This window comes from Gymnoscopelus braueri, assembly GCF_963280865.1.
Source record: "Gymnoscopelus braueri genome assembly, chromosome: 22".
NCBI classification, from domain to species: domain Eukaryota; kingdom Metazoa; phylum Chordata; class Actinopteri; order Myctophiformes; family Myctophidae; genus Gymnoscopelus; species Gymnoscopelus braueri.
The window spans coordinates 16928192-16955210 of NC_137624.1; the positions used below are offsets into that span (position 1 = coordinate 16928192).

A 27019-nucleotide genomic window follows, 5' to 3' on the forward strand; every position below is an offset into this window, starting at 1 on the left:
ATCAAACCTAAAGTTTATTATGGTGTTATTGGTTAGAGTTGTCTTGTGTCACATCTTAAAAGGTTTAGTATTCAACAAAATCAGTGACTTACAATAAGTAATACAGATCTTAGTTTCAAGAAAAGTTATTTGGAAACATGTAAATATACGTACTACTTATGAAACTAGTTTGAGAATGCCGACAATGTGGTCTGAATTTAGTTTTTTGTTATACAGTAAGTGCATCCGTTGATGGATGTTTTGAGAGATCATGTTCATGATATCGCACAAGATCAGAAAAGTGTCAAAATCAGAGACTTACAATAAGTAATACAAAATCTTGTATTTAATGCAACATATTTGACCTATTGGGAGATATCATGCCGTGTGTGTAAGTTAACATAGTAGTGTGTGGTTGATAATTCCACAAATGTGGGAACTGTGGAGAGTGGGAAAAGTTTTGAAGATGACATTTTGAGAGTTACAATGTGAGTAACCTGATATAGAAATGGGTGACCCCTAATGCTATAATGCTATAAAATAGCTGATTCTACTTCTATTCTATCCAAAAACAATGCATATACAAGTCAATCTGTAATCTATTTCCTTCCAATCGCAACATTCAACAGCTATCATCAACTATACTCATAAAATGTGTGTACGTTAACATAGTAGTGTGTGGCTGAGCGTGTGTTGTATGAACCGTAAGTGTGACTTGTACGTGGGATGGGCGCTTCCCTCCACACATAGCGTGAGGAAGTCATACTTACCTGGCAGGCATGCGGGAGACCATGATCCAATGTACTCAGTGTTTTACTGATCCTCCCATTGGTTAAAAAATAATTTCCCAGCATGCATTGCAGGATGCCCTGACATCCTGGCTTACTAAAGCTATGTATGCAGTATCAAGTTAGAACATGTTTTTGTATGATGTTTTGTTCAGTGTTGTCTTGTGTAACATCTTAAAAGCTGCAGTAAGTTAGTTAGAAAATATATATTGCTTGGGGGTCAGTAAGTTAATCTACTCTTTTTGTTTAGAAGTAAGAAGTAAAAAAGTGTCTTAAAACAATGAAAGTGAAACCGTTATTGTGAATGATCTCATAGATGGATCACCCACATCGAGGCTCAGTCATTGGTTAAAAAAGAATTACCCAGCATGCATTGAGGTCATTTTTGAATACTTGCTTACTACAAGATATTGCAATAAAAATATATAAATGTTTTATGTGGTAAGGTGGTTAGGGCTTTGTCTTGTGCCACATCTTAAAAGATGCAGTAAGTTAGTTAGAAAATATATATTCGCTGGGGTCAGTAAGTTAATCTACTCTTTTGTTTAGAAGTAAGAAGTAAAAAAAAACAAAACACACTTTTGTCCTGGAAAAGAGTTGTCTTAAAAACTGACAGTGAAACCGTTATTGTGAATGATCTCAAAGATGGATCACCCACATCGAAGCTCAGCTATTGGTTAAAAATAATTACCCAGCATGCACTGCTGTAATTTTTGAATACTTTTGCTTTTCTTTTGCTTTTCTATGACTATTTATCCAGTAAACCAGTTAGAACATGTTTTTACATGGTGATGTTGGTTAAGGCTGTCTTGTGTAACATCTTAAAAGCTTTAGCTAACCTAAACTAAAAAAAAAAAAAAGTTTTTTATTTTTAAACCAGTGGTGAAAAGGTTAGAGGCTAGAGCCACTTGCCAGCCTGTCTCCCTTATAATGTACTACTTGTGTCCTGTCATTACCCTGTGAGTTGAACTCCACTTGTAAAAGAAAAAAAGTTATACAATTTTGTTTAACATGGTGATGTTGTTAAGGTTGTATGGTGTCCCATTAAGGTTTAGCTACCCTTAGCCTTTTAAAATATAATTTTTGATTATTATTATTTTTTAAACCTACAGTGAAAGGACTAGAAACTAGACAGTGGTACCAAACCTGTTAGACTTTCAATGTATCCTGATTCCTGATGTGTTAACATCTTTTAGAATCACATTCAAAGTGTTCAAACCTTTTGTTAGAGGACTGTGTAATAGTACTTTAGGGAATTAAAAGAGTAGCGAGTAAATGCAGCTTTAAACACAATGGTTGTGTCAATGGTGCATTCTACTTGTTTACACTGTATAATAACACCCTGTGAGTGGGCCATTTTCAACCATCTATGTCACTAGGGGGGCCACTCCCATTGGTTGAAATAATTACCCAGCATGCACTGGGGGTATTTTTAAATACTTGTTTTTCTAAAGCTGTGTATGCACTAAAAAAGTTATAAATGTTTAACATGGTGATGTTGTTAGGGTTGTATTGTGCCACATTAAGGTTTAGCTACTGTTGCTTTAAAAAAAAAAAAAAGATTTTTATTTTAATCAAACCGTCTGTGAAAAGACTAGACTAAAGAGACACTTGCCAGCCTGTCTCCCTTATAATGTACTACTTGAGTCCTGTCATTACCCTATGAGTTGAACTCCACTTGTAAAAGAAAAAAAGTTATACAATTTTGTTTAACATGGTGATGTTGTTAAGGTTGTCTTGTGTCCCATTAAGGTTTAGCTACCCTTAGCCTTTTAAAATATAATTTTTGATTATTATTATTTTTTAAACCTACAGTGAAAGGACTAGAAACTAGACAGTGGTACCAAACCTGTTAGACTTTCAATGTATCCTGATTCCTGATGTGTTAACATCTTTTAGAGTCACATTCAAAGTGTTCAAACCTTTTGTTAGAGGACTGTGTAATAGTACTTTAGGGAATTAAAAGAGTAGCGAGTAAATGCAGCTTTAAACACAATGGTTGTGTCAATGGTGCATTCTACTTGTTTACACTGTATAATAACACCCTGTGAGTGGGCCATTTTCAACCATCTATGTCACTAGGGGGGCCACTCCCATTGGTTGAAATAATTACCCAGCATGCACTGGGGGTATTTTTAAATACTTGTTTTTCTAAAGCTGTGTATGCACTAAAAAAAAAGTTATAAATGTTTAACATGGTGATGTTGTTAGGGTTGTATTGTGTCACATTAAGGTTTAGCTACTGTTGCTTTAAAAAAAAAAAAAAAGATTTTTATTTTAATCAAACCGTCTGTGAAAAGACTAGACTAAAGAGACACTTGCCAGCCTGTCTCCCTTATAATGTACTACTTGAGTCCTGTCATTACCCTATGAGTTGAACTCCACTTGTAAAAGAAAAAAAGTTATACAATTTTGTCTAACATGGTGATGTTGTTAAGGTTGTCTTGTGTCCCATTAAGGTTTAGCTACCCTTAGCCTTTTAAAATATAATTTTTGATTATTATTATTTTTTAAACCTACAGTGAAAGGACTAGAAACTAGACAGTGGTACCAAACCTGTTAGACTTTCAATGTATCCTGATTCCTGATGTGTTAACATCTTTTAGAGTCACATTCAAAGTGTTCAAACCTTTTGTTAGAGGACTGTGTAATAGTACTTTAGGGAATTAAAAGAGTAGCGAGTAAATGCAGCTTTAAACACAATGGTTGTGTCAATGGTGCATTCTACTTGTTTACACTGTATAATAACACCCTGTGAGTGGGCCATTTTCAACCATCTATGTCACTAGGGGGGCCACTCCCATTGGTTGAAATAATTACCCAGCATGCACTGGGGGTATTTTTAAATACTTGTTTTTCTAAAGCTGTGTATGCACTAAAAAAAAGTTATAAATGTTTAACATGGTGATGTTGTTAGGGTTGTATTGTGTCACATTAAGGTTTAGCTACTGTTGCTTTAAAAAAAAAAAAAAAAGATTTTTATTTTAATCAAACCGTCTGTGAAAAGACTAGACTAAAGAGCCACTTTGCCAGCCTGTTAGTCACCCAAACTACCTTGATTCCTTCATCGTTTGATTTCCTCTGGAATGACAAACTACATTTTTAAGGAATACTGTAAGAAAAAAAACCCTGCTATGCTACATGTTCTAAAGTCATTATAGGTTTATAAGGTTATTATACACTTTAAGAAAAATGTATAGAAGAGTGATTTTTCTGAAATAAGACTATAATATTACAGTCAATTATTTAAACAACCACTTGAAGCCTTATAAACTCAAGTGACATTGCAGCAGTCAATTACAGGCAAACGTTGATATTCTTTAAGAATAAAACTTTCTACGGTTACCCTACAGCCCCACTAGCTCCATCTTTCAATACACGTTATCCTGTCTGGGACACACCCCCCACTCAGACACAGTAATTGAATACGCATTAACCCCCTCCTACTTCATCCCCTCCCCAGCAGGGGGCGCCAAAGCCACCCCTCCACTCCCCCTCCACACAGCAGGGGGTCAGACATGTTAGGGCATGCTTGGGCACGCCCCCTAATGATGACGTCACTAAAAACAAAATGGCGGATGCTAACACAATTAGCATGTTAGCATGTTGTTAGCTTAGCATTTAGCTACCGAAGTGCCCATTACTACTACTTACAATATTTCCCTCTGAGATGTAGTGGAGTAGAAGTAAAAGTAGAGAAAATTGAAAGTACTCAAGTAAAATTTTGAGTATTTTTACTTTACTGAAGTACTACTTGAGTAAAGGTACTTAGCTCCTTTAAACCACTGCCGTCAGCCCCCCCCCCCCGGGCGCTGTTTTCTGTAAATACACCTTTTATTGCTCCTGGTATGGTATTGATGATGATTTGTAACGTCTGTCTTGTAATGTCCTGATTATGTAAATTAATACATGGGACCACAATGAAAACCAGCCCTCAGGGCCTTTCTGTGTTATCCTTTTAGTTTCGTAAAGTATATTCAATCAATCAATCAATAACTCGCCAAACACAGTTTAGCCCTTCCAGCTCATGACACCAATATCTCCCCCTTGCCAAGGAAGTTAATTCCCTCTTAATGAGCGGCGGAGGATTAGTTTCCCATGCACACAGGAGACCTGCAGGCTGGAATCCTGGGTATTATTACACAAGGCAAGGTGGAGAGAAACTGGACATGATTATAGTTTTGCACTGATGACGTAAAAGGGATTAAACCATCAAGGCCTGAGGCCGATTCTACAAAATGTCTTCTAAATCCAAACAGTTTTTTGTAAAAACCTATGTCGCTATATCAGTGGTTCTCAAACTTTTTCATGTCAAGGACCCCCAAAATGATATGTATTTGGCCGCGGACCCCCATCTCAAAATATTTTGTTCCAGGGACCCCCCAGAAGCAAAGATTTGAGTTACACATGTTCGCTTTAAAAACATATTCATTCAAAGATTTGCACACATTTTTCTCGATTTTTCAAAAATAGCAGATCCACAAGCTCGTAGCGCAGCACTCATTCAAGTGAAAGTAAGCCAGGGATCCGATTGATGAATAACCCTGAAATGCACATCAGTGATTAGCACATTGGTCAGTGTGGACACTACGGGCAGTGAATTAATCACCCTTCAGCAGGGCTGTGTTTATTAACCCTTTCAATCCGGGAACGCATCCCGTGTGTGTCATTTTAAGATTTCTTTGGGCTATTCAAAAATGTGAGTGCCGCGCTATGAGCTTGTAGATCTGCTATTTTTGAAAAATCGTGCATTTTTTTTAAAGCGAGCATTTCTAACTCAAATCTTTGCTTCTGGGGGGTCCCTGGAATGAAACATTTTGAGATGGGGGTCCGTGGCCAAATACATAATCTAAAACCGCTTTCTAAATCCTAACAGTATGTTGCTATATCGTTGTGCTCCAACTTTTCCATGTCAAGGACCCCCAAAAAAAATGTATTTGGCCGTGGAGCCCCATCTCAAAATATGTTGTTCCAGGGACCCCCAGAAGCACACATCGGAGTTAAAAATGTTCACTTGAAAACAAATTTTCAACAATCTTTCAACAATTTTCCGAAAAATTTCCGACAATCTTTCCAACAATTTTTCAACATTTTTTCAACATTTTTTCAAAGATTTTGCAACAATTTTGCAATTTTTTAAAACAATTTTTCAAAATAATTTCAAAAAATAGCAGATCTACAAGCTCCGCGCTATGAGCTTGTAGATCTGCTATTTTTGAATAGCCAAAGAAATGACACAGATGCGTTCCCGGTCTTAATGGATTAATGCGCTCTCTCTCCCCTATATCACTCATTCTTTTTCACTCTCTCATCTCTCTCTCCGTCTTCTCTCTCTTCACATCCTGGCATGTGGCCTAATGGGTGCGCTCCATCAACTCATTACTCCACTGGGTAAAATGCCTTTTTCTTTTTTTTTCTACGTGGAGCCAGCGAACCACACTGTGCTCCAAGCCGATTGAGCAAATGAAGAGAAATCACAAAACCGTTCCCGGGCCCCATGCCCCCCGATAACCCATTAAGACCCTAGGGCCATTCTTTAAAATGTTTTATAAATCCTAAAAAAAAATTGAAAAAAAAAACGTTAAAAAAAAAAAACCACGATTTTTCAAAAATAGCAGATCTACAAGCTCATAGCGCGGCACTCAGTGTCACGCTATGAGCTTGTATATCTGCTATTTTTGAATAGCCAAAGAAATCTAAAGTGACACAGATGCGTTCCAGGTCTTAATGGAATAAAGCTGTTTGAAGGATTTTCTCGGCTTTGCCATTATCCCAGGAAATATGGCTGCCGTGGAGAGACAATGAACTGTTCTGACACAGACATTAGTGTTCATGCTGTACTACACAAGTTATTACAGGGAAGACTGATGGATGCAGGCAGACCGTATTGACCGTAGATTTCAGTGGTGGAAAAAGCACTGAAATGTTTTACTTAAGTAAAAGTACCAATACTGCAAAGTAGAAGTACTCTGTTACAAGTAAAAGTCCGGAATTCAAAATGTACTTGAGTAAAAGTACAAAAGTATTGGTATCAAAATGTACTTAAAGTACCAAAAGTAAAAGTACTAAAATGTTCAAACTTGGGGACTTTTACTTGAGGTAAAGTGGATGAATGTTTCCACCCATCAAGTGTGACATAAGAAGAAAAAAAAAGGCTGAAAATTCTTTCTCTTCCCCCGTTTCCTGCCTCTTCAGACATACAAATACAAAAAAAGCCTAGGAAATATCTTTAGAAAATATAAAATCAAATTTTTTTAAAAGGTTGTGATATATATGTTTAGTTAAAATAAGTGTTAAATAGCTCTACATTCTGCAATCGCTACTATAAAGTGTTTGTTCAGTAGCAAGGGGTCTCCCTGTTGCTGAACCTGAAAGAGGCGGTTCTTACATGTGTTCACACACAGCAGAGCATGTTCAGACACTTCTGTGAACAAGCATGAACATATAAAATAACCGATCTACAAGCAGGTGATCTGCTATGTTCAACGCGTGACACCACACGCAATGGCGTACGTCAAACCCTTAAGTGAGGAGATGCTGAAAAAGAAAGCAACATACCTGATGCCTTTGATCTGCGCAATGCTATGGTGGGAGATCCTCGAGAGAGCTGAGATCACCTGGAAAAAAAAGAGAGAAAATAAACCGTCAACAACAACAAATAAACAGTCATCAACAAGGACAAATCAAACCAAAACAAACAGAGTGCCCTCAGGGCACCGAGGGGCCATCTGTAAATGAACCGTATGTTAATTTACAGATGACCCCCATTTCAGCCAAGTCGTTTTTTTATCATCCCTTAAGGATGATTATGGAGGATAAAGTGCACGTTTCTATAGCAACCGAACTCATGTGCATGCAGCCCCACACGCGATTGTGTGTAAACATAACGCAGGCCACGATGTTAATGTGCTGCTCTGTCACGGACAGGCGCCACTTTAGCCTGATCACAGATGCACGCCCACCGTGTCTGCACAAATGCTCTACTCACACACACGCGCACACACACACACGCACACACACACACACCCCTTGACTCCCTTGCTCTTTTCCAGTCACTATTCATCCTTCCATCTCGTCTCTATAGCTTGATTTACACTATGTCACACAAACTGTGCATACATTACGTTTATTACACGGCTTGGTTGAATGCTTGATTCTGATTGGTCAACCGCTGAATTCAGCTGTGCGTTATTTCTTGATAATGACCGATGAGCTCTATAACAGACCGCTGTCTACTCAAAGACTCGGAGCACCTGCTCATATCAACCTGCCTGCTTGATTTTATGCCGTATCCAACATGAGAGCCATGTAAACAAACACACCATGTCATTTGCAACTAGACGTTGCTCTCAAGAATGTTTTGAAGCGAGAAATAGACAATACAGTAACCAACAAATAATAATATTCTATTTGATCCACTACAGTTCCTTGTTTTCTGAAGCGACCATGTCCGCCCAGCGCATCACTTATGGAATACTGTCATTGCCGTAAGCAAGGAAATACTTTGTTTTGTTGTCAATTTTGGGTCAATTTATTTGTTAAGTAGCCGCGTCGGTGGATAATCACCCAGTCGGGATTTATTTTTCAATAATGACCAGCTATCCGTACCTTATCCCTTACCCATTAAAGGGATACTTCACTTTCGGGCCGGGGACACATTTAAAAAATATATTAAAAATAAATGAAAAAAGTTATGGAAAATTCATGGCCCCCTCACGCATTAGTAGGACACTGCGTGTCGTGAGGGGGCCATGAATTTTCCATAACTTTTTTCATTTATTTTTAATATTTTTTTTAAATGTGTCCCCGGCCCGAAAGTGAAGTATCCCTTTAAGACCTGAGGCGATTCTTAAAAATGTTTTCTAAATCCTAACAGTTTTATGAAAAAAAAATAAAAAAATCAAAGTAGCAAAAAAATAGCAGATCTACAAGCTCATAGCGCGGCACTCGGTGCCGCGCTATGAGCTTGTATATCTGCTATTTTTGAATAGCCAAAGAAATCTTAAGTGACATAGATGCGTTCCAGGTCTTAATGGGTTAACACTCTCTTGCGCTTCCTTAAACTTTCTCCATCTGACGGTTGAAAACACATGTGTGTATTTAAACCAAAGTGAACGCTTCTTGTGAGTTACATGTGAGGTGGCTTATGGCTCACTGTTGGCTGCCATAAGCCTGAATTATAGTTGCTGCTGTGTTTGTTGTATTTGTCGCCGCACATTTGCACATTTAAATTTGTCCTCTGCATGTAACCATCCTAACAATAGGAGCAGTGTGCGCTATTAATACAGCACCTGGGGAGCAGTTAGAAGGGAAGTGTCTTGCTCAGGGACACTTCCACACAGACTGGGCGAGTCGGGGGGGGGGATGAACCAGAGATGGCCTCTCTACCCACTCAGCTAACAGCCGGCCACGCCGTCGTTGTGGCGGTGTTGCGCGCCGAAAATAGCAGATCTACAAGCTCACAACACACTGCCGTACGGCGTGGTATAACCCATTAAGACCGGGGACGCATCTGTGTCATTTTAAATCTTAGCTATAACCATTATTTTATACTTTGGGCTATTCAAAAATAGCAGACATACAAGCTCATAGCGCGGCACTCCGTGCCGCGCTATGAGCTTGTAGATCTGCGATTTTTTTAATGTTTTGAAAATGTGTGAAAATCTATGAATATATATATATATTTTTAAAGGGAACACTTTTGACTTAAATCTTTGCTCCTGGGGGGTCCCTGGAACAACATATTTTCAGATGGGGGTCCGCGGCCAAATAGATATAATTTTTGGGGGTCTTTGACATGAAAACGTTTGAGAACCTCTGATATTATGGCAACATACGTTTTTTTTAGAAGACATTTGTAGGTGCGTTTACTTTCCGGATTTGAACGGGATAAATTCATCATTACAGATGGTGTCCCTGAGGGTGTCTGCTGAGACTAATACAAGAGAAGATGATGGAAAACCTCCACCCAAAACACACACACACAGAGACACACACGCACGCACACGCCACCTCTCCTTCTCTGCCTCATTACCCACTCCTGGGCGTGCTTGTGCCTCGACACCGTAGCCGAGCCAGCTGTCCCCCCCCCCCCGCCCCCCTCCTCCTCGTCAAAGAGGTGAAAATTGTTATCTCGCCCTCTCCTCCGCAGCAGGTGTGCAGACACTCCGCCTCTCCTCTAGCCCTCTCTGCTCCAGACACACAATGCAGGGGCTTAGTACATCTCAATGAGACAAGTGCCGGCGTCGTTTAGCATTCCAGATGAGCTAATGGCTAACGTGAAGTGCAGGGCACCACTTTGGTGCCCGCATGATGGGACTCTCAAACACACACGCGCTCGCAACACACACACACCCGCGCGCACACACACACAAACACACACACACACATGCTCGCAACGCGCGCGCGCACACACACACACACACACACACGCTCGCAACACACACGTTTGTATTACTATAGGACAGAAAATTTAGGATGGTAATTTTATGAATGCCATTTTTACCATGTTTTTAAAAGGTTTTTAATGTTTTTCAACTACAATTTCTCTTCTGAGGACCAGGAAAATGGTCCTATACACAATATCTATTTCTCAAGGTCTATACTATACACACATAGCACCATAACACAAGTAAACACACACACACACAGCTGTGGTGAGTGCAGCGATTATATACAGCATTGTTATTAATGCCCCTACATGAATATGTATGTGTCCTGTTCATTTGCAACTTAACCACTTTACGAGTGTCCATGGGGTCCTCTGGTGAACCAGGATGATGAGGGGTTATTTCTCTGTGTGGCTAAAGACCCATGTAATGGCCAGTCACGCCTTGGTGGTTCCAATATGGGCCCACTCTGCCATTACACATCCTCCTTAACATGCACAGTCAAAGTCTCCGGTGTTCATTTGACCTGTAAGGGTCCATTTGGTTCCATTTTTGTACACTCTCAGAGCTACAAATGGATGAATTAACAGAGAGAGAGAGAGATGGGGGAGAGAGAGAGAGAGAGAGAAAGAGAGAAAAAGAGAAAGAGAGAGAGAGAGAGAGAGAGAGAGAGAAACGGATAGAACATTGAGTAGGGTGAGAGCAAAATAAATTGCTATTGAAAAAAGTGGCTTAGTGCTTCGCAGTGTGTTTAAGGCCCTGATAAGAGTACTTAACACATTAACCGCCAAGAACGTAGTCCTACGGTCCGTTAAATCCAACTGTTAAGCGCCGAGACCGTAGCCCTACGGGCTGCGGTCTTTTCGCGCATGCGCGGTCCGGGTGCACTTTCGGAATTTTTTTGATCCACTTCCGTTTCCGGTTTGATGACCGGAAATAGAATTATTTGGGATCCGGTTTTGACGATCACGCCCGCTCCCATTCTACAGACGAAACTGAAACTCAATTCTCTTCCTGTAGTTTTTTCTCCTTGCATTTCACTGTTTAACGTAATCCGCTCTAACTACAACATGGATACCCCGTTTGACACGCGATCTTCACTGGGAGATACAGGGAGATCTCGCGGATGTAAACAGACCGTGTAGAGCTCAATCTTAAGGATTTTAACAAGATCTATGGCGACATGAAAAAAACAAAAAAACAACAAAAACACCTTGGCACTGGTGAGTACATTATGAGATTAACCTCTGGCGGTCGATGTGTTAATACATCACAAAGGCCTAAAGCCCCATTGTGCTCTACTACGGCGGTGGCACACTGCCCACATGGGCATGCGGCAGGGACAGCCTGATATGGCACGCCGCCCACATGGCCGCATGCTGCAGGCAGAACCCTGATGTGGCACACTGCCCCGGTCACGCTGACAGGCCAGACGGGAAGCAGTAGTTCAGTGTTATGACTTGTCACCATTCCACGTGTTTGGAGCTACTGTACTTGCAGTGTGCCATGGTTTGGGCGTACAGTCCGTTATCATTTTGTGGAGAAATACACAGAGCACAGAAGAGATAGGATTTAGTTTTCTTCCACACTATTAACCCATTAAGACCTGAGAAGATTCTAGAAAGGTCTTCTAAATCCTAAAAAAAAATTGGAAAAAAAACCCAAATATTTTTTTTCTCGATTTTTCAAAAATAGCAGATCTACAAGTTCATAGCGCGGCACTCGGTGCCGCGCTATGAGCTTGTATATCTGCTATTTTTGAATAGCCTAAAGAAATCTTAAGTGACACAGATGCGTTCCAGGTATCAATGGGTTAAGTTGTGGTCCAGCCAGGTTGGACAAGACACCACGACAGTTGTGTACTGGGATTGAGCCAGACAGGCCACCGTACCCTCCCTCCCTCCCTAGTCAGTGGAGACGAGCCATTTGCTGTGCCAGCCTGGGTTTTCCAGTATAACATCATTGCCTTCCATACATCACTGCTTGAAGTGCATAAATATCGAGGTATGAAGTTTGAACATTTAGAATGTATAGTTTTCTGTACTTCAGGCATGTCATATACTGAGGATTGCCGTGAGGGAGTCGGTAAATGCTTGCAATTTGATTTATAGCTGAATAAGAAGTGAAAACTGTGTCGAACCCCCCCCCCCCCCCCCACACACACACACACACACCATCACAATGTGCATGACATGGGCTTAGGGAATGCAAATCGTAGATTATACGGTTGTCGTGACATTTTCAGAACATGGTAGCACCACTGCAGACAAAGTGATGTGATTTTTTTATGATTTGCTGGCCGAATGTTCCACCCAGAACAGCATAGGGACGCTAGGGTTCATGTGGTTAAATCACTCTACATGCGCTGTCTGTCTGCAACGCGCCCTTTCCTCTCCGCTATCCTCCTCCGGTCCAAACCAAAGCCTTTGAGTCTCTCTCACACATTATTGATTCACCCTCTCGTCTCCTGCCCTCCGGGGTGGTCTTAACTCCATGGGGGCTACAGCAGGCTGGAGAATAAAGCTTCTTCTATTATAGCCCTCCAGGAATATGAAGAAGAAAAAAAAGACTCCTCACACATGGACTGATATCGTTGCTGTGGGTCAGAAAAGCGTGTATCTCCATATATAAATGTTTTGTTGTAAATGTATGTCCCACTTCATCATACAAGAGTGTAGTGAAAATAGCAGATCTACAAGCTGACAACACCTCGCACCACGAGCCATTATGAGCTTGTAGATTGGCTATTTTCACTATTTATATATGTCACTATATTTTTAAATAGCAATAATAAAAGGAAAGGTTCTGGACATCCGAGGTTTCCACCCGTCAAGTTTCAATGGCCCCCCAAAGCAATATCTTACCTTCATCTGTCCAGTCCACCTCACAGCCCCCTGGTGTAGTGTACTGTATGACCCTTTGTGCCAGTCAAGGGACTGTAAGAATAACAGTGGTGGAAAGTAACTAAGTACATTTATTCGAGTACTGTACTTATTTAAGTACAAAGTTGAGGCATTTTGTTTTACTTCATACTCCACTACATCTCAGAGGCAAATGTTGTACTTCTTCCTCCACTACGATAATCTGAAAACTTGAGCTACTAGTTACTTTGTAGACTTCGATAATTATTACAAAACATATACATTAACCACTTAAGCCCTGTTTTATACTAATATTATTACTAAAAGAATATATACAAAAAGTGCTACATCATGGCAAACAAATCTAATACATCTAAACTATAGCCAGAAATCTCTCTCTCTCCCCGTTTCCTGTCAGTCTACTGTATACTATCAATAAAAGCAGAAAAGGGCAAAAAGAAAGTAAGTATAGTGGGAAAAGGTTTTCTAAATCTATTTCATATCTGAAAATGAATGTGGCTGCCAAAAAAAAGAAGAAGTAAAAAACACACACAGACCCAACACTCCACAGAGTATTTTTTGTTGTCGTTGTATATTTAGAAACATGATGGCCGATGTGGCCACCCGGGCGGTCACACAACCAGGGCCCAGTGAAGCCCAGTTGTACCTATTACTGAACTCGGGGGCTTTCCTCCTGGCCGAGCAGCCCTGGAGTGAATATGCATGATGGCCATTGGCCATCAATCGTGTGTCAAATCGAATCAAAGCTGACCTGCAGCCATATGGGTATTAACCCATTAAGACCGGGAACGCATCGGCGTGTCATTTTTAGATGTCTTTGGCTATTCAAAAATAGCAGATATACAAGCATATGGCGCGGCACCGAGTGCCGCGCTATGAGCTTGTAGATCCGCTATTTTTGAAAAAAAATTGAAAATTCGTGGCAAAATCTTGGATTATATATTTTTTTAAAGCGAACATTTGTAAAATATTTAGTTCCAGGAACCCCCAGAAGCAAAGATTAGATTTACAAATGTCCGCAAAAAAAAAAGAAAAAAAAATTAAATATTTGCACAACTTTTCATGATTTTTCAAAAATAGCCCAACGAAATAAAAAAATTACGTTCCCGGTCTTAAAGAGTTAACAGTAGAGAGGGGCAGCCCCCCCCCCCCCCCCCCCGTGATTGGATTAAGCTCTCTGGGAACCCTGCACAAGAGGACTATTGACAGGCCATCACAAAACATACCCAACCGCCAATTTGATTTACGTTTGACGCGGTCGTGACACCGTCGTACATCTCACGCCGCAAATCAATGTCGTGCCTCGGACGCTAAAATTAATGCAAAATGCATCACCCTCTACCGATCTGCTTTACAGTACACAGCAAAAAAAGCCTTTTTTTCAGATTCGGAGTTAGCCACATTAACTCAGATGTCACTATAAATATTTTTTTAACAATTAAAAAATGCTTCACGGAAACACAATACGGCAAAAAAAATAGCAGATCTACAAACTCACGGGGGGGGGGGCGTTGCGATGTTTCTGAAGCATTCGCACCATAAGAGAGCAATACAAATGCGCTTTGTGCCAGCGTATCAAAGTAGTACCGTACGGTGCTACTTTGATACGGAGTGGGAGGCGCCAAGAACAGATGGCAGCGTAGGAACCCTGTGTGACCGACCGTCATCAATAATGGACAGGCAGAGTCAGGGACGGCCCCATGTGGGTCCTACTGCCCCACTGCCTCCGAGACCATGTGGGTCCTACTGCCCTACTGCCTCCGGGAGACGGGAGCACCCCCCCCCCCTGAATCTCTCTGACTGTTGTGTGTCTCTCTATCTGTCTCTATATGTCTTTCTTTGTGTTGTGTGTATCTCTATGTCTGTCTTTCTCTCTGTTGTGTCTCTCTATGTCTCTCTCTCTATGACTGTTGTGTGTCTCTATATGTCTTTCTCTCTGTTGTGTCTCTCTGTCTTTATCTGTCTTTCTCTCTGTTGTGTGTCTCTCTGTCTGTCTCTATCTGTCTTTCTCTCTGTTGTCTGTCTGTCTGTCTGTCTCTCTCTTTCTGTCGTTGTCTGTCTGTCTGTCTCTTGTTGTGTCTCACTCTCTTTTTGTCCATCTCTCTCTCTCTCTCTCTCTCTCTCTCTATGTATATCTCTATCTCTCTCTCTCCTCCTCGTAATTACCTCAGTCTCTCTAGCGGTACAAAAACAAATGAGTGCTGCTCTCCTCAGAAAAGGCGTCTGCACACACACATGCACTGTACTTTTTATAGCTGCTCTGCTGCTGCCTCCATGCTGAGCTCCTACATAAACGATGAACCTGGCATAACCTAGCAACAGTCACACGTGCACGTGTGCCGTGCACACACCCAACACACCCTCACAGGGGCGTCTCACGTCACATTTGTACATTTCTAACATGTCCTTGCTCATACCCCTGTGCATTACGTGTGGCTTCTCACGTGCAGTGCGTGAGGAACTTGCATGAATGTATGTATGCGATATACTGATAGTGAAATGTTTTATATTGTAAATAATGTATATTAATGTCTAGACTAGCTGTCACTAAGATGGCAGCTAATCCGTATCATAAACAAATAAGCATAAACATTAAATTAAACCGGCGGCCGCGTGGTTACTGGGAATTTCCCAGGATCCCACTGGCATGTGAATGTGATTCCAAACAATTTTGTTTTGGGAGGAGGAGTGCTCGTTTTTGTTCACTCAACGCCCTGCGTATGTGGTAAGGTGTTACAACAAATGCATGACTTTTCAAATCCCTTGAGAACAAGGCAGACAGCGAGGAATTTTGATGTCTCTCTGGGACCTAAACTAGCTAAACTAGCTGATCTACAACAGCTATTGTCTATTAACACATACAGTGCCAAGATCGCGTCAACACGTTCTTTCAAATCCATCGCTTTAGTGCCAGGATTCCTAAGAACGGGTTGACACGTTCTTTTGAATTTTCATTGTTTAATCTGTGATCGCACGGCTGTGTTTATTTCTCATCAACACTTTCGTTTTCCACTTACTTCACACTCACCCGGAGCCGGATGTAAAAAAAAAAATTCATTTCCGGGTCACGTTGTTTTTCTCCGGTGATTTTCGGCCAGAATAAGGAAAAACACGGTTTTTCACACGGTATAAAAGACAAACGGACAGCTCAACTTCTATTTTCTTTGGTCCGGGTGACTAACAGTCATCGTCGTAGTGTATTACATCGTTTTCAGGCCGATCAGCGGGCCGGGAATTGTCGAAAACGTCACATCCTTTGAATGACCGGATATGACGTGGGCCTGTTTGGGAGGGGGTGAGCGAGGTGATCAATGTTTGGATGTGCTGCTCTCTACTGGTGGAACAATCGTAGGTGCTTGACAACACAATCAGAGAATGTATTTGAATGAAAAATTACAAAACAAAAAAATTAAAAAACACGCAAATTGCTGGCTCAGGGGTGAGTACATTATGAATAAACTCTGGCAGTCAATGTGTTAATGGGTAGACGTGCTATTTTCACTACTTCTTAAAAGTTGTATTTATTTATTATTATTTAGGGAATTTCTTAGATTTTTCATTTATTTATGTTTTGACATTTTTTAAAGGAATAAAACAAATATTGGCCATAAAAGTGGATCCGCGACACAGTAATGGATCCCGACCCACTGTTTGGGCTGGGTCACCGTTTCCCAAACATTGGGTCGGGACCCATATTTGGGTGGCGGACCAATTTTTATGGGTCGCGAGTAAATATCCGCTTTTTTTCGTTTCTTACATAAAATAAATAAATATATATATATATATTATTTCAAAAGAAACAAGTTTAAACAAAACAATCACAACTTTTCATCAATTAAAAACAATTTCAACATTTCTCAAAAGTATTTCATGAATAAAATTAACACATCTTATAATATTATAATAAATAACAATAAAGAAGTAGTGAAAATAGTAGATCTACAAGCTCACAACTTGAGCTTGTACATTCCTTGAGCTTGTACATTTTCACTAGTTTGGGTCCTGGGTAAAACGACCACAGTGGATTAGATTATGATGTGAACCAAAAGGAGCGCTTTCCTCCGCACGTCTCTCTCTCCGTCAATCACAGGGACTTCATTAGAAACAATAATACACAGTCATCTGGCCCATCGTGCAGCAGAGAGCCTGTGGGGAGGCCAAGGGTGTTCACTAACAACCCAGAGACCTCATTCAACCCGCTGCATGCTGCTACCAGACCAACTGGCTGCAGGCCTACAGACAGACAGACAGCATACAGTACATAATGCAGCCAAACAAATGAACTGAACTGAGGCTGTTGCATAAAAACACACACTTAATCAGCAGACTGTGAAGTCCTGCGTGTTCATTTAGCCCACTGGGTTATACGCATGGATTTAACACTGAGGATTTTACTGTGTGGAAGGAGGACTGTTAATGGCAGTGGCTCTCAAAGTAGGGTCAAAGTCCTTGAGGGGGTTCATCGCGACCCCCCCCCCCCCCCCCTCGCTTGTTATAGGCCGTTGAAAATAGCATGTCTCGTCAACAATGCAAAGTAAAAAACAGGAGGCGAGATACAGGCGATTTCCCAAATACGTTAACCAGGAAGTGAATGGAGCAGTACATCTTGGGATCACGTGATCTCCTGGTTCTGTGTGCATCAGGGGATGAAATGGTCACTCATGTGTTAGCGAAGAGCGCCATCTAGTGGAAACACCAAAAAACACAAAAAGTAGTCTTGGCAGTCTGGGCCTTTGGAGAAAAAAAGTCATCAAAATCGTCCTTGGCAGTGAATGTGTTACTTAACAACATAAATCGTGTATGGGGGTCCCTGGTGAAATACGTATTCATTTGGGGGTCCTTGACATGAAAACGTTTGAGAACCACCGCGCTATGTTACAGTATTGTGTGTTGGGAACTGTGTAATGCAATGTAATGCCGATGATGCAGATGAATGTCTGGTTTTGCAAAAAGGTTGCATTACAAGTCTCTGCACATTTCTATGTACATCGATATGAATTATTGACGGAAGATATCTCGACTCAGGATCCATTACGGGGCTTATTTAGACTTTAACCCATTAAGACCTGGAACTGTGTCATTTTTAGATTTGAGCAAAAAAGCATTATTTTACACTTTGGGCTATTCAAAAATAGCAGATATACAAGCTCATAGCGCGGCACCGAGTGCCGCGCTATGAGCTTGTAGATCTGCTATTTTTGAAAAATCGTGAAAATGTGTGCAAATCTTTGAATATATATTTTTTTAAAGCGAACATTTTTAACTCAAATCTTTGCTTCTGGGGGGTCCCTGGAACAAAATATTTTGATGGGGGTCCGCGGCCAAATACATATCATTTTGGGGGTCCTGGACATGAAAAAGATGGAGCACCACTGATATAGAAACATAGGTTTTTCAGAAAACTGTTGAGATTTAGGAGACATGTAGAATCGGCTTCAGGTCTCAATGGGTTAAAACCTTGACCATTGATTTTATCTTGGACCTCGCCCTGGCCTGAGGGGGAAAGGCCAGCGGTGGCTAACACGTACAAATTGCACTTCAATGGATGGCGTTGGCCCCGGCTGATAGCTGCCCATGTGTGTGTGTGACCTGTCCCATTTCGCGCTAGGTCAGCGGACGTGGGCCATGCTCGCTCATGTGTGACCACAAGATGTGTGTTGCACTGTGTTAAGACTCACATCGGTTCACATGCTGGTGCGCGCGCGCGCACACACACACACACACACACACACACACACACACACACACACACACACACACACACACACACACACACACACACACACACACACACACACACACACACACACACACACACACACACACACACACACACACACACACACACACACACACGTGGAGGAAGAATTACTCTTACAAGTAAGAGTAATTGGCCTGTTACAAGTAAAAGGCCAGTGTTCAAAATGTTCCTTGAGTAAAAGTACAGAAGTATTGACATCAAAATATACTTAAAGTACCAAAAGTAAAAGTACTGAAATGTTTAGTTTAAATAGCCTATGTATAAAATAGGGCTAAAGTGGTTAATGTATGTTTTATAATATAATGATTTTTATCTGCAAAGTAACTAGTAACTAAAGTTTTCAAATAATTGCGGTGGAGTAAAAGTACAATATTTGCCTCTGAGATGTAGTGGAGTAGAAGTAAAAGTATTGGAAATTTGGAAATACTCCAGTAAAGTGAAAATCCTCAAATATCCTCAAAATAGTACTTGAGTACAGTACTTGAGTAAATGTATTTAGTTACTTTACACCACTGGTGCAAACAAACACAGGTGCTAGCCTCACACACACACAATAGTGAAGTAGCCTGTGGGGCATCATGCAATATTGCTCAATGAGACAGGTCCTGGTGTGGAAGGGGGCTTAGGGGAAGATGATCCTGGTGTCCAGGGGGTAGATAAGAGGATGGGGGGAGAGAGAGAGAGAGAGCGAGAGAGCGAGAGAGCGAGAGCGAGAGCGAGCGATAGAGAGAGAGTGTGAAAGAGAGTGAGGAGGGGGATGGGTTCACCATCACAGTGCAGAACCACATGAAGGACCACAGCATGGATTTACATCCCTGGGACTGTCCCCTATAAACCACCAGCACAGGGCTAAATGTCTTAGTTAAGTGGCAGACAGAGGTGCTGACTGAATGGCTCTGCAACACACAAACGACAGAGTAAATCTGCACCGACCGAAAGCCGCGGGGTACGCCCAGCGTCGGACCGTCAATAACGGAGGATCAAACCACAATAACGGAGGCAGCGCGCGGTGCCGCTGTCTCTGTTATGAATATGAAGAGCCACTGATCAAACTCTGAACACTGATGTGATTATTACAGATGATTTGTTTGCCCACATCCAGTGATGGAAGAAGTACTCAAATGTTTTACGCAAGTAAAAGTATCAATACTGCAATGTAGAAATACTCTGTTGCAAGTGAAAGTCCGGAATAACAAATTTACTTGAGTGAAAGTACAAAAGTATTGGGATCAAAATGTACTTAAAAGTACCAAAAGTAGAAAGTACTCATTATGCAGAATGTCTCATTTCACAAGTTTTCAAATGTATCAAATCTTTTGAAAATAGCTTATCTACAAGCTCACAATGCGTCGAGGTGCGACGCATTGTGAGCTTGTAGATCTGCTATTTTCAAATGGCCGAAATGTAGGGCTGAAATGGGTAATGTACAGTATGTTTTGTAATAATAATGGGGGCTGAGCAGTGTTGAACACAGCGGTCTTTGGGACTTTCCGGTATGGAACTCGCCCCGGCAAAAGCAGGTGAGAGCAGCAGCTGGCGAACATCTGGTGACTCAGCATATCGACACACAACAGGGAGCTGTCCCCCCCCCCTCCCCGGCAACATCCTTGGGATGAGTTCAGACCAATCACAGATGAATTAACCACAATAACCCCGTCATCTCTACTTTGGTCATGTCCTTATAGGCGGAGGTCTACATGCTTCATTCATACAAGTTGTTTGGTGGTGTGTTTGGTGGTCTCTGCTGACCAGGCATGAAATAAAACCAAGATAACACTTATCTTACTATGACTTCAATCTTAATTACTAAGGTGTGTGTGTGTGTGTGTGTGTGTGTGTGCGCGCTTGCGTGCGTGCGTGTGTAGTTGGTCTATTGATTGGGAGAATGTTAGTGAGCAGTGTGTGCGTGTGACTGTGTGTGTGTGTGTGTGTGTGTGTGTGTGTGTGCGCTTGCGTGCGTGCGTGTGTAGTTGGTCTATTGATTGGGAGAATGTTAGTGAGCAGTGTGTGCGTGTGACTGTGTGTGTGTGTGTGTGTGTGTGTGTGTGTGTGTGTGTGTGTGTGTGTGTGTGTGTGTGTGTGTGTGTGTGTGTGTGTGTGTGTGTGTGTGTGTGTGTGTGTGTGTGTGTGTGTGTGTGTGTGTGTGCGCGCGTGCGTGTGTGCGTGCGTGCGTAGTTGGTCTATTGATTGGGAGAATGTTAGTGAGCAGTGTGTGCGTGTGACTGTGTGTGTGTGTGTGTGTGTGTGTGTGTGTGTGTGTGTGTGTGTGTGTGTGTGTGTGTGTGTGTGTGTGTGTGTGTGTGTTTTCGAGAGAGATAGAGACAGACAGACAGAGACACAAGAGTATATAATTCCCGGCCTCCTGGGTCCATCTGTACATACAAGAGCCACTTGTAAAGCCAACATCCAAGCCATTAAAAGCTCTAACGCTGAACAACTTGAGCATTCCCTGGAGGGTCATGTCAAAACTCACTTGCCCCCCAATGCCATTTCTGTCTTTCCCATGCTCTCCCCAACCGTGTAGACATCGTGACAATTTCCTGCAGAGGCTTTGGGCTCAGAGGGCCAAGTAAAGCTGCCCTTTACAGATAAAAGCAAGGCAGAAGGAAGAAGGAAGGAAAAAAAAGCCCTGCCTTCCGTACAATGCCCCAGGGGTCAATCTAGAGAGGCAAGTAAATAAAACTTCTTTAGTCGTTCACGTTTCTTATCTTTGCTCATAGCAGTTACAGGATTAAAGGGCCTGATCCTGGCAGAAGGACAGCACTGTGTGCACGTTTAGTACATTGATACACTCATAATGTCCGTTGCCATTTACAGACAACACTGTGTGGATGATGCTCAGGTTGGTGAAGTTACCCAGAAGTTCAAACGACACAACTTTACAGTCACATGATGTTAGCAGACACAAATCACAAATAGTGGCATCTGTCCGTGCCTGTCACAATTATTACATAATAGTCTAATCGCAATTATTTTATATAATAGCAATTATTTTTGCATAATCGTCATAATCAATTCCATGTTAAAAAATGTCATATATATTTTTTTAAATGCCAAAAATAGTTGAAATAGCAGATCTATAATCTCAAAAACACGCCGCGATGCGACGCGTTTTGAGCTTATAGATCGGCTATTTCCACTATTAATGTTTATTTTTAAGTATAAAGTAATTAAATATGTGTTATTTGTCATATCTGCAGAAATGAAAATTTGTATTCATAATGTTCCATTAATTTTCAACGACAGAAACACAATGAAATCGTTAATCGCAATTATTTGAGTGATAATTAATCGTCAACTTCAATTTGTAACCGTGACAGTACCGCAGTCAAATACGGTGTTAATTGAAACCTTTTACAGTTTCAAAGGTAGATTAACACCCCGGTTTTGGCCGCGCGTGTCAGTGGAGAACTATCACGAAACCCAAATTGAGCTAATGGCTTTAATTCAAACATGCAGAGCAGAGTGAATCATCTAATATCACACAAAAGAGCTCAAAATAGAGCTGTGAGTGTCTCTGTGAGCTGTCGATAGGCAGACAAGCTGTACACCTCCCAGACGTGTCACACTTTCCAACGCGTAGGAGCAAAAGGTGTGTGTGTGTGGGGGAAGAGAGAGAGAGAGAGAAAGAAAAAGCGGAAATTGTCAAATTTGTAGGACAAGCTTCCATTGTATGACCTTTACAGTGAGAAGTATCGCAGTGAGAGCTCCCATGGTCTCTGGGTTACTGTGCTGTTATAAAAAAAAAACGCAGGCGTTTCTTCCCATCGCTGAGTCTCCCCCTCCCATGGCAACAGCAAGGCCAATTCTCTGCACTATTACTCATGATCACAACACCCTGCTGAGAAAACCACACACCTCCTCCATGAGCTGAGAAGACTCCAAGAAAAGAGGGCTGGAGCCAGACCCATGTATGTATCGGCCATTATTTTACTTTTTGGATGACATCGGTATCGGCAATTATCAGTGGTGGAAAAAGTACTCAAATGTCTTACTTAAGTAAATGTATCGATACTGCAATGTAGAAGTACTCTGTTACAGGTAAGAGTACGGACTTCTAAATTTTGCTTGAGTAAAAGTACAAAAGTATTGGTATCAAAATGTACTTAAAGTACTAAAAGTAAAAGTACTAAATGTTTGAAAATAGCAGATCTACAAGCTCACAACGCGTCGCGATGCGACGCGTTGTGAGCTTGTAGATCGGCTATTTTCAAATAGCCTATGTATAAAATAGGGCTGAACGTGGTTAATGTATGTTTTATAATGTAATGATTTATATCTGCAAAGTAACTAGTAACTAAAGTTTTCAAATAATTGTAGTGTAGGAGTAAAAGTACATTATTTGCCTCTGAGATGTAGTGGAGTATAGAAGTAAAAGTATTGGAAATACTTAAGTAAAGTACAAATACCTCAAAATTGTACTTAAGTACAGTACTTAAGTAAATGTACTTAGTTACTTTCCACCACTGTGTATCGGCCAATATTTGACTTTTTGGATGACATCGGTATCGGCAATTATGGAGCCGATGTGTCCCAATTTTCAACCACTTTCAACCTAGCGTCCCTATTTGGGGCATGTCGCGAAGATAATTTTCAATTTCTGAAAGTCATACATTTTTGCCAGTGATTTTGCAGTCGAAATATCAGACCAAAACATCTGGCATCAGTCGGGCTCTTAAAGAGAGGCAGATAGAGGAAGCTTTAGTTTTCTCACTGCATACTTGCGTGTGTGTACTGTACATGAATATGTGTAATGTATGTGGGTTTAAATGTGTCTGTACAAATGTCTGTGTACAGTATGTGGCTATGTGTGTATGTGTGCGCGTGTGCGTGTGCGTGTGTGTGCGTGTGTGTGTGTGTGTGTGTGTGTGTGTGTGCTGGCCCAGTTTCTTTTTTTGCCTACAAAGTTTGACATTTGCATGCTAGAATGACTGAACAGTTCTGCCGTGACACACATTTCTTGCGTGTGTCATGTTATGTTTCCGGGACTTTCATCTGCCAAGGGTGGGATAGACACCCATTCTGACCACTGACTATTTACTGTTAGCCACTTACTGTTAGCCACTTAGACCCTACTGTATACTTAGTTGACCAAAATCCCACGGGCTCTATACTGGGCCCCTCCCGTTTTCGCTCTACGCTAACTATCTTCGACCAAAATAGCCCCAGAATAGAGACGCTAGGGTTCAAGTGGTTAGTGGTAATCATGTCAGATGATGATGAAAACATCAGCTGCAAGGCTCATGTCAAGTAGCACAATTAGCTGTGCCGGCCAAATTACCAATTATCACAGTACCAAGACCGGGTCTGATAAACAGCGTGGCTTCTGGGACGTCATGTGGCCAGTCTATGATGTCAGTACTATGACATCATCAGTGGTACTACTGTATGACATCAGTCAGCCGCATATTTGGTCAAAGTTTAAGCCCAAGCAGATCTAAACTAAACTACAGTATAAAGTCAATAAAATGTAAAAGTTAAATATTTTAAATAGTATAAAACTGTACTTCCTTGGTATACTAGAAAATATATATCAATTGCCCACAATTAGTCCAGTGGTTTGACACATATTAGCCGCAGACAGTCAGACACACACACACACACACGCAGGCAGACATACAGACCTAGACCTCTTCTAGATCATTGGTTCTCTAAGTGGGGTCCCAGGGGTCATTGGGTGGTACCGGGGGGTACCCCCTGCAAAATGTGTTAATAAAGCGTCACAATCATTTTAACCACTTTAACCATATTTTATACTTTGGCTATTCAAAAATAGCAGATCTACAAGCTCATAGCGCGACACTTCGTGCCTCGCTATGAGCTTGTATATCTGCAATTTTTTTGGGCGGTGAAACCGCCCCTATATGTGAGGTTTGGATATTTGCACACCAAATCCTGCGCTGTGATTGGCCACCAGTGTACCCCCCTAACCCTGCACCGTGATTGGCCAATCACAGTCTATTCAGGACTGTGATTGGCTAGGGAAACATGACACATGTGCATAGCCCTATAAATAGGACATTTATGTTTTTTTTTAAGTGAATCACATAATTTTTTGTACATGATTGGTTGACTCCATTCAGTATTGTGATTAGCTAGCAAGACACCGCCCACTTCACACTGGGTGGGATTTTTTTTAAATCGTTGATTATATACATATTTTTTAAAGGGAACATTTTAACTCAAATCTCTGCTTACACAAATCGTTCATGCCCCCATCCCCTCCCCCCGTACACAGGACGGGAGGGCAGGCTGTACTCGCGACGTAATAATAACGCTCCCTCAATAGTGTTTTTCACTAGAAAATAGCGCTACTGAACGAGAACGTGAACGAATCATTTTAACAAATCATTGCCGTGGACGAAATCATTCGTTCACTGAAATGAACGTTTTTTTCCCACCACTACATCAAAGTGAAAGTATATGGGCAAATGAATACCTGACAACAGGAGCTGGCAAAGATAGATTTCTATCTCGTTTCCTAGTTACCTCAGGAGTTGGCATAACAACCAGTAACACATGGTAATTAGATCACAGCTTGAACATGTGAGGATTGCTTGGCTGAAACTCGTTGTTTAACGATTCAGACCAACCCGATAAGACGAGGACATGTTTTCAATATATGAAAGACACAAGTGAAATGTATTACAGTACAAAGTATTCAGGTTTTCATACCCAACCTAACAGTACAACGGAGGATTTGTCCAGTTAGTACATTTTCTCATATTCTACATATATCACCGTTGTTTAAAAGCTTAACTTTTCATAAAGAATACATATAAATAATCTGTGTTCCAATGGATCAAACGTAGATAGTAATTTAGTCACAAGCTCTTGTTATTACTTTTCATTTGTAACATTTTTTAAAAAATCCACACAGACTTAACCATTTTCACTTTATAATAATGTTGAAATGTAGCAGAAATGGCAGATCTACATGTACATAAGCTACTTTTGTGTGAAATATGGCATATTTTCTACATTACACTTTAGATGCATTTTTGTGGAAGAACTACCTTGTTTGTCCATAACACAATGCTAATAGTGAGAAAGAAGAATTAAGGGACAACCAGCAGGGACAAAGCTTGCACAGGGAGGAAATGAAAGATAAATGTTCCTCTGCCATGCAGACGCGTGCATGTGTGTGTGTGTGTGTGTGTGTGTGTGTGTGTGTGTGTGTGTGTGTGTGTGTGTGTGTGTGTGTGTGTGTGTGTGTGTGTGTGTGTGTGTGTGCGTGTGTGTGTGTGAGTGTGTGTGCAGTGGTGTAAAGTAACTAATGTAAGTACATTTACTCATATACATTCTGGGGGGGACATTCTGCATAATGAGTACTTTTACTTTTTGTATTTTAAGTATATTTTGATGCCAATACTTTTGTACTTTTACTCAAGTAAATGTTGAATTCCGGACTTTTACTTAGCAGAGTATTTCTACATTGCAGTATTGATAGTTTCACATTTACAAATAATGTGAGTACTTTTTCCACCACAGCGTGCGTGGAAAAAGTTTGTGAGTGCTTGTGTGTGTGCATCCTGAGGTGCGAGTGGTTTTTCGGCTCGCTAAATGGTAATCTGTTTCTCTGTTGGTTCTTTTTGGGAAGCAGTTCTGGTCAGGTGGTCCCAGGCTGGGTTTACAACACCAAACAGCTGCTGCCGTTCTCAGCCCCGTCCATTAGTTCCCACACAGTGTTAAATCTTTATTCACGGTGGGAGGAAACAGCGAGTCAAAATTGCTACCATTCTCAGAGAACATGTACAATTAAAAAAAGCACTATGATTTAGCCAAACATCCCCCCCCACTAGAGAAGCAATAAGAGCAGACCAAATTCAACGACACGGATGAACCACTTAAGCGTAGAACATCGTTGCTGTCTGGCAGAAACCTCTTATCTCTATATTAAAAGTGTTTGTTTTTTTGTAAATTAATGTCCTACTTGATCACACCACAGCATCACACAAAAGTAGCAGATCCACAAGATTGAAACGCGGTGCGAAGCGACGTGTTTTGAGCTTTTGCTTTTGCATTTTTTTTTAATTGAATCTTGAAAAGTCACAGTTTTGGACATATGAGGTTTCCACCGACAGCGACGATATACTGTACTTCGTCGTACAACAATAGTGAAAATAGCAGAGTGCATTGTGATGCATTGTGAGCTCTGCTATTTTGTTGTTGATGTGTATTAGCGTGGTGGCCTTTACCCATCTATCTCTCTCCTTTCTT

At 41.2% G+C, this 27019-nt stretch overlaps 1 protein-coding gene across 5 annotated transcripts in view; it reads right to left on the reverse strand.

The window, feature by feature from the left end:
- vav2 (vav 2 guanine nucleotide exchange factor) overlaps window positions 1-27019 on the reverse strand; it is a 328621-nt gene that overhangs the window by 94251 nt on the left and 207351 nt on the right. For all 5 annotated transcript variants that reach the window (XM_080418609.1, XM_080418607.1, XM_080418610.1 and 2 more), the window contains exon 3: window positions 7326-7384. In XM_080418609.1, the coding sequence (XP_080274735.1) occupies window positions 7326-7384 (59 nt within the window). The remainder of the gene's footprint in view (window positions 1-7325; window positions 7385-27019) is intronic.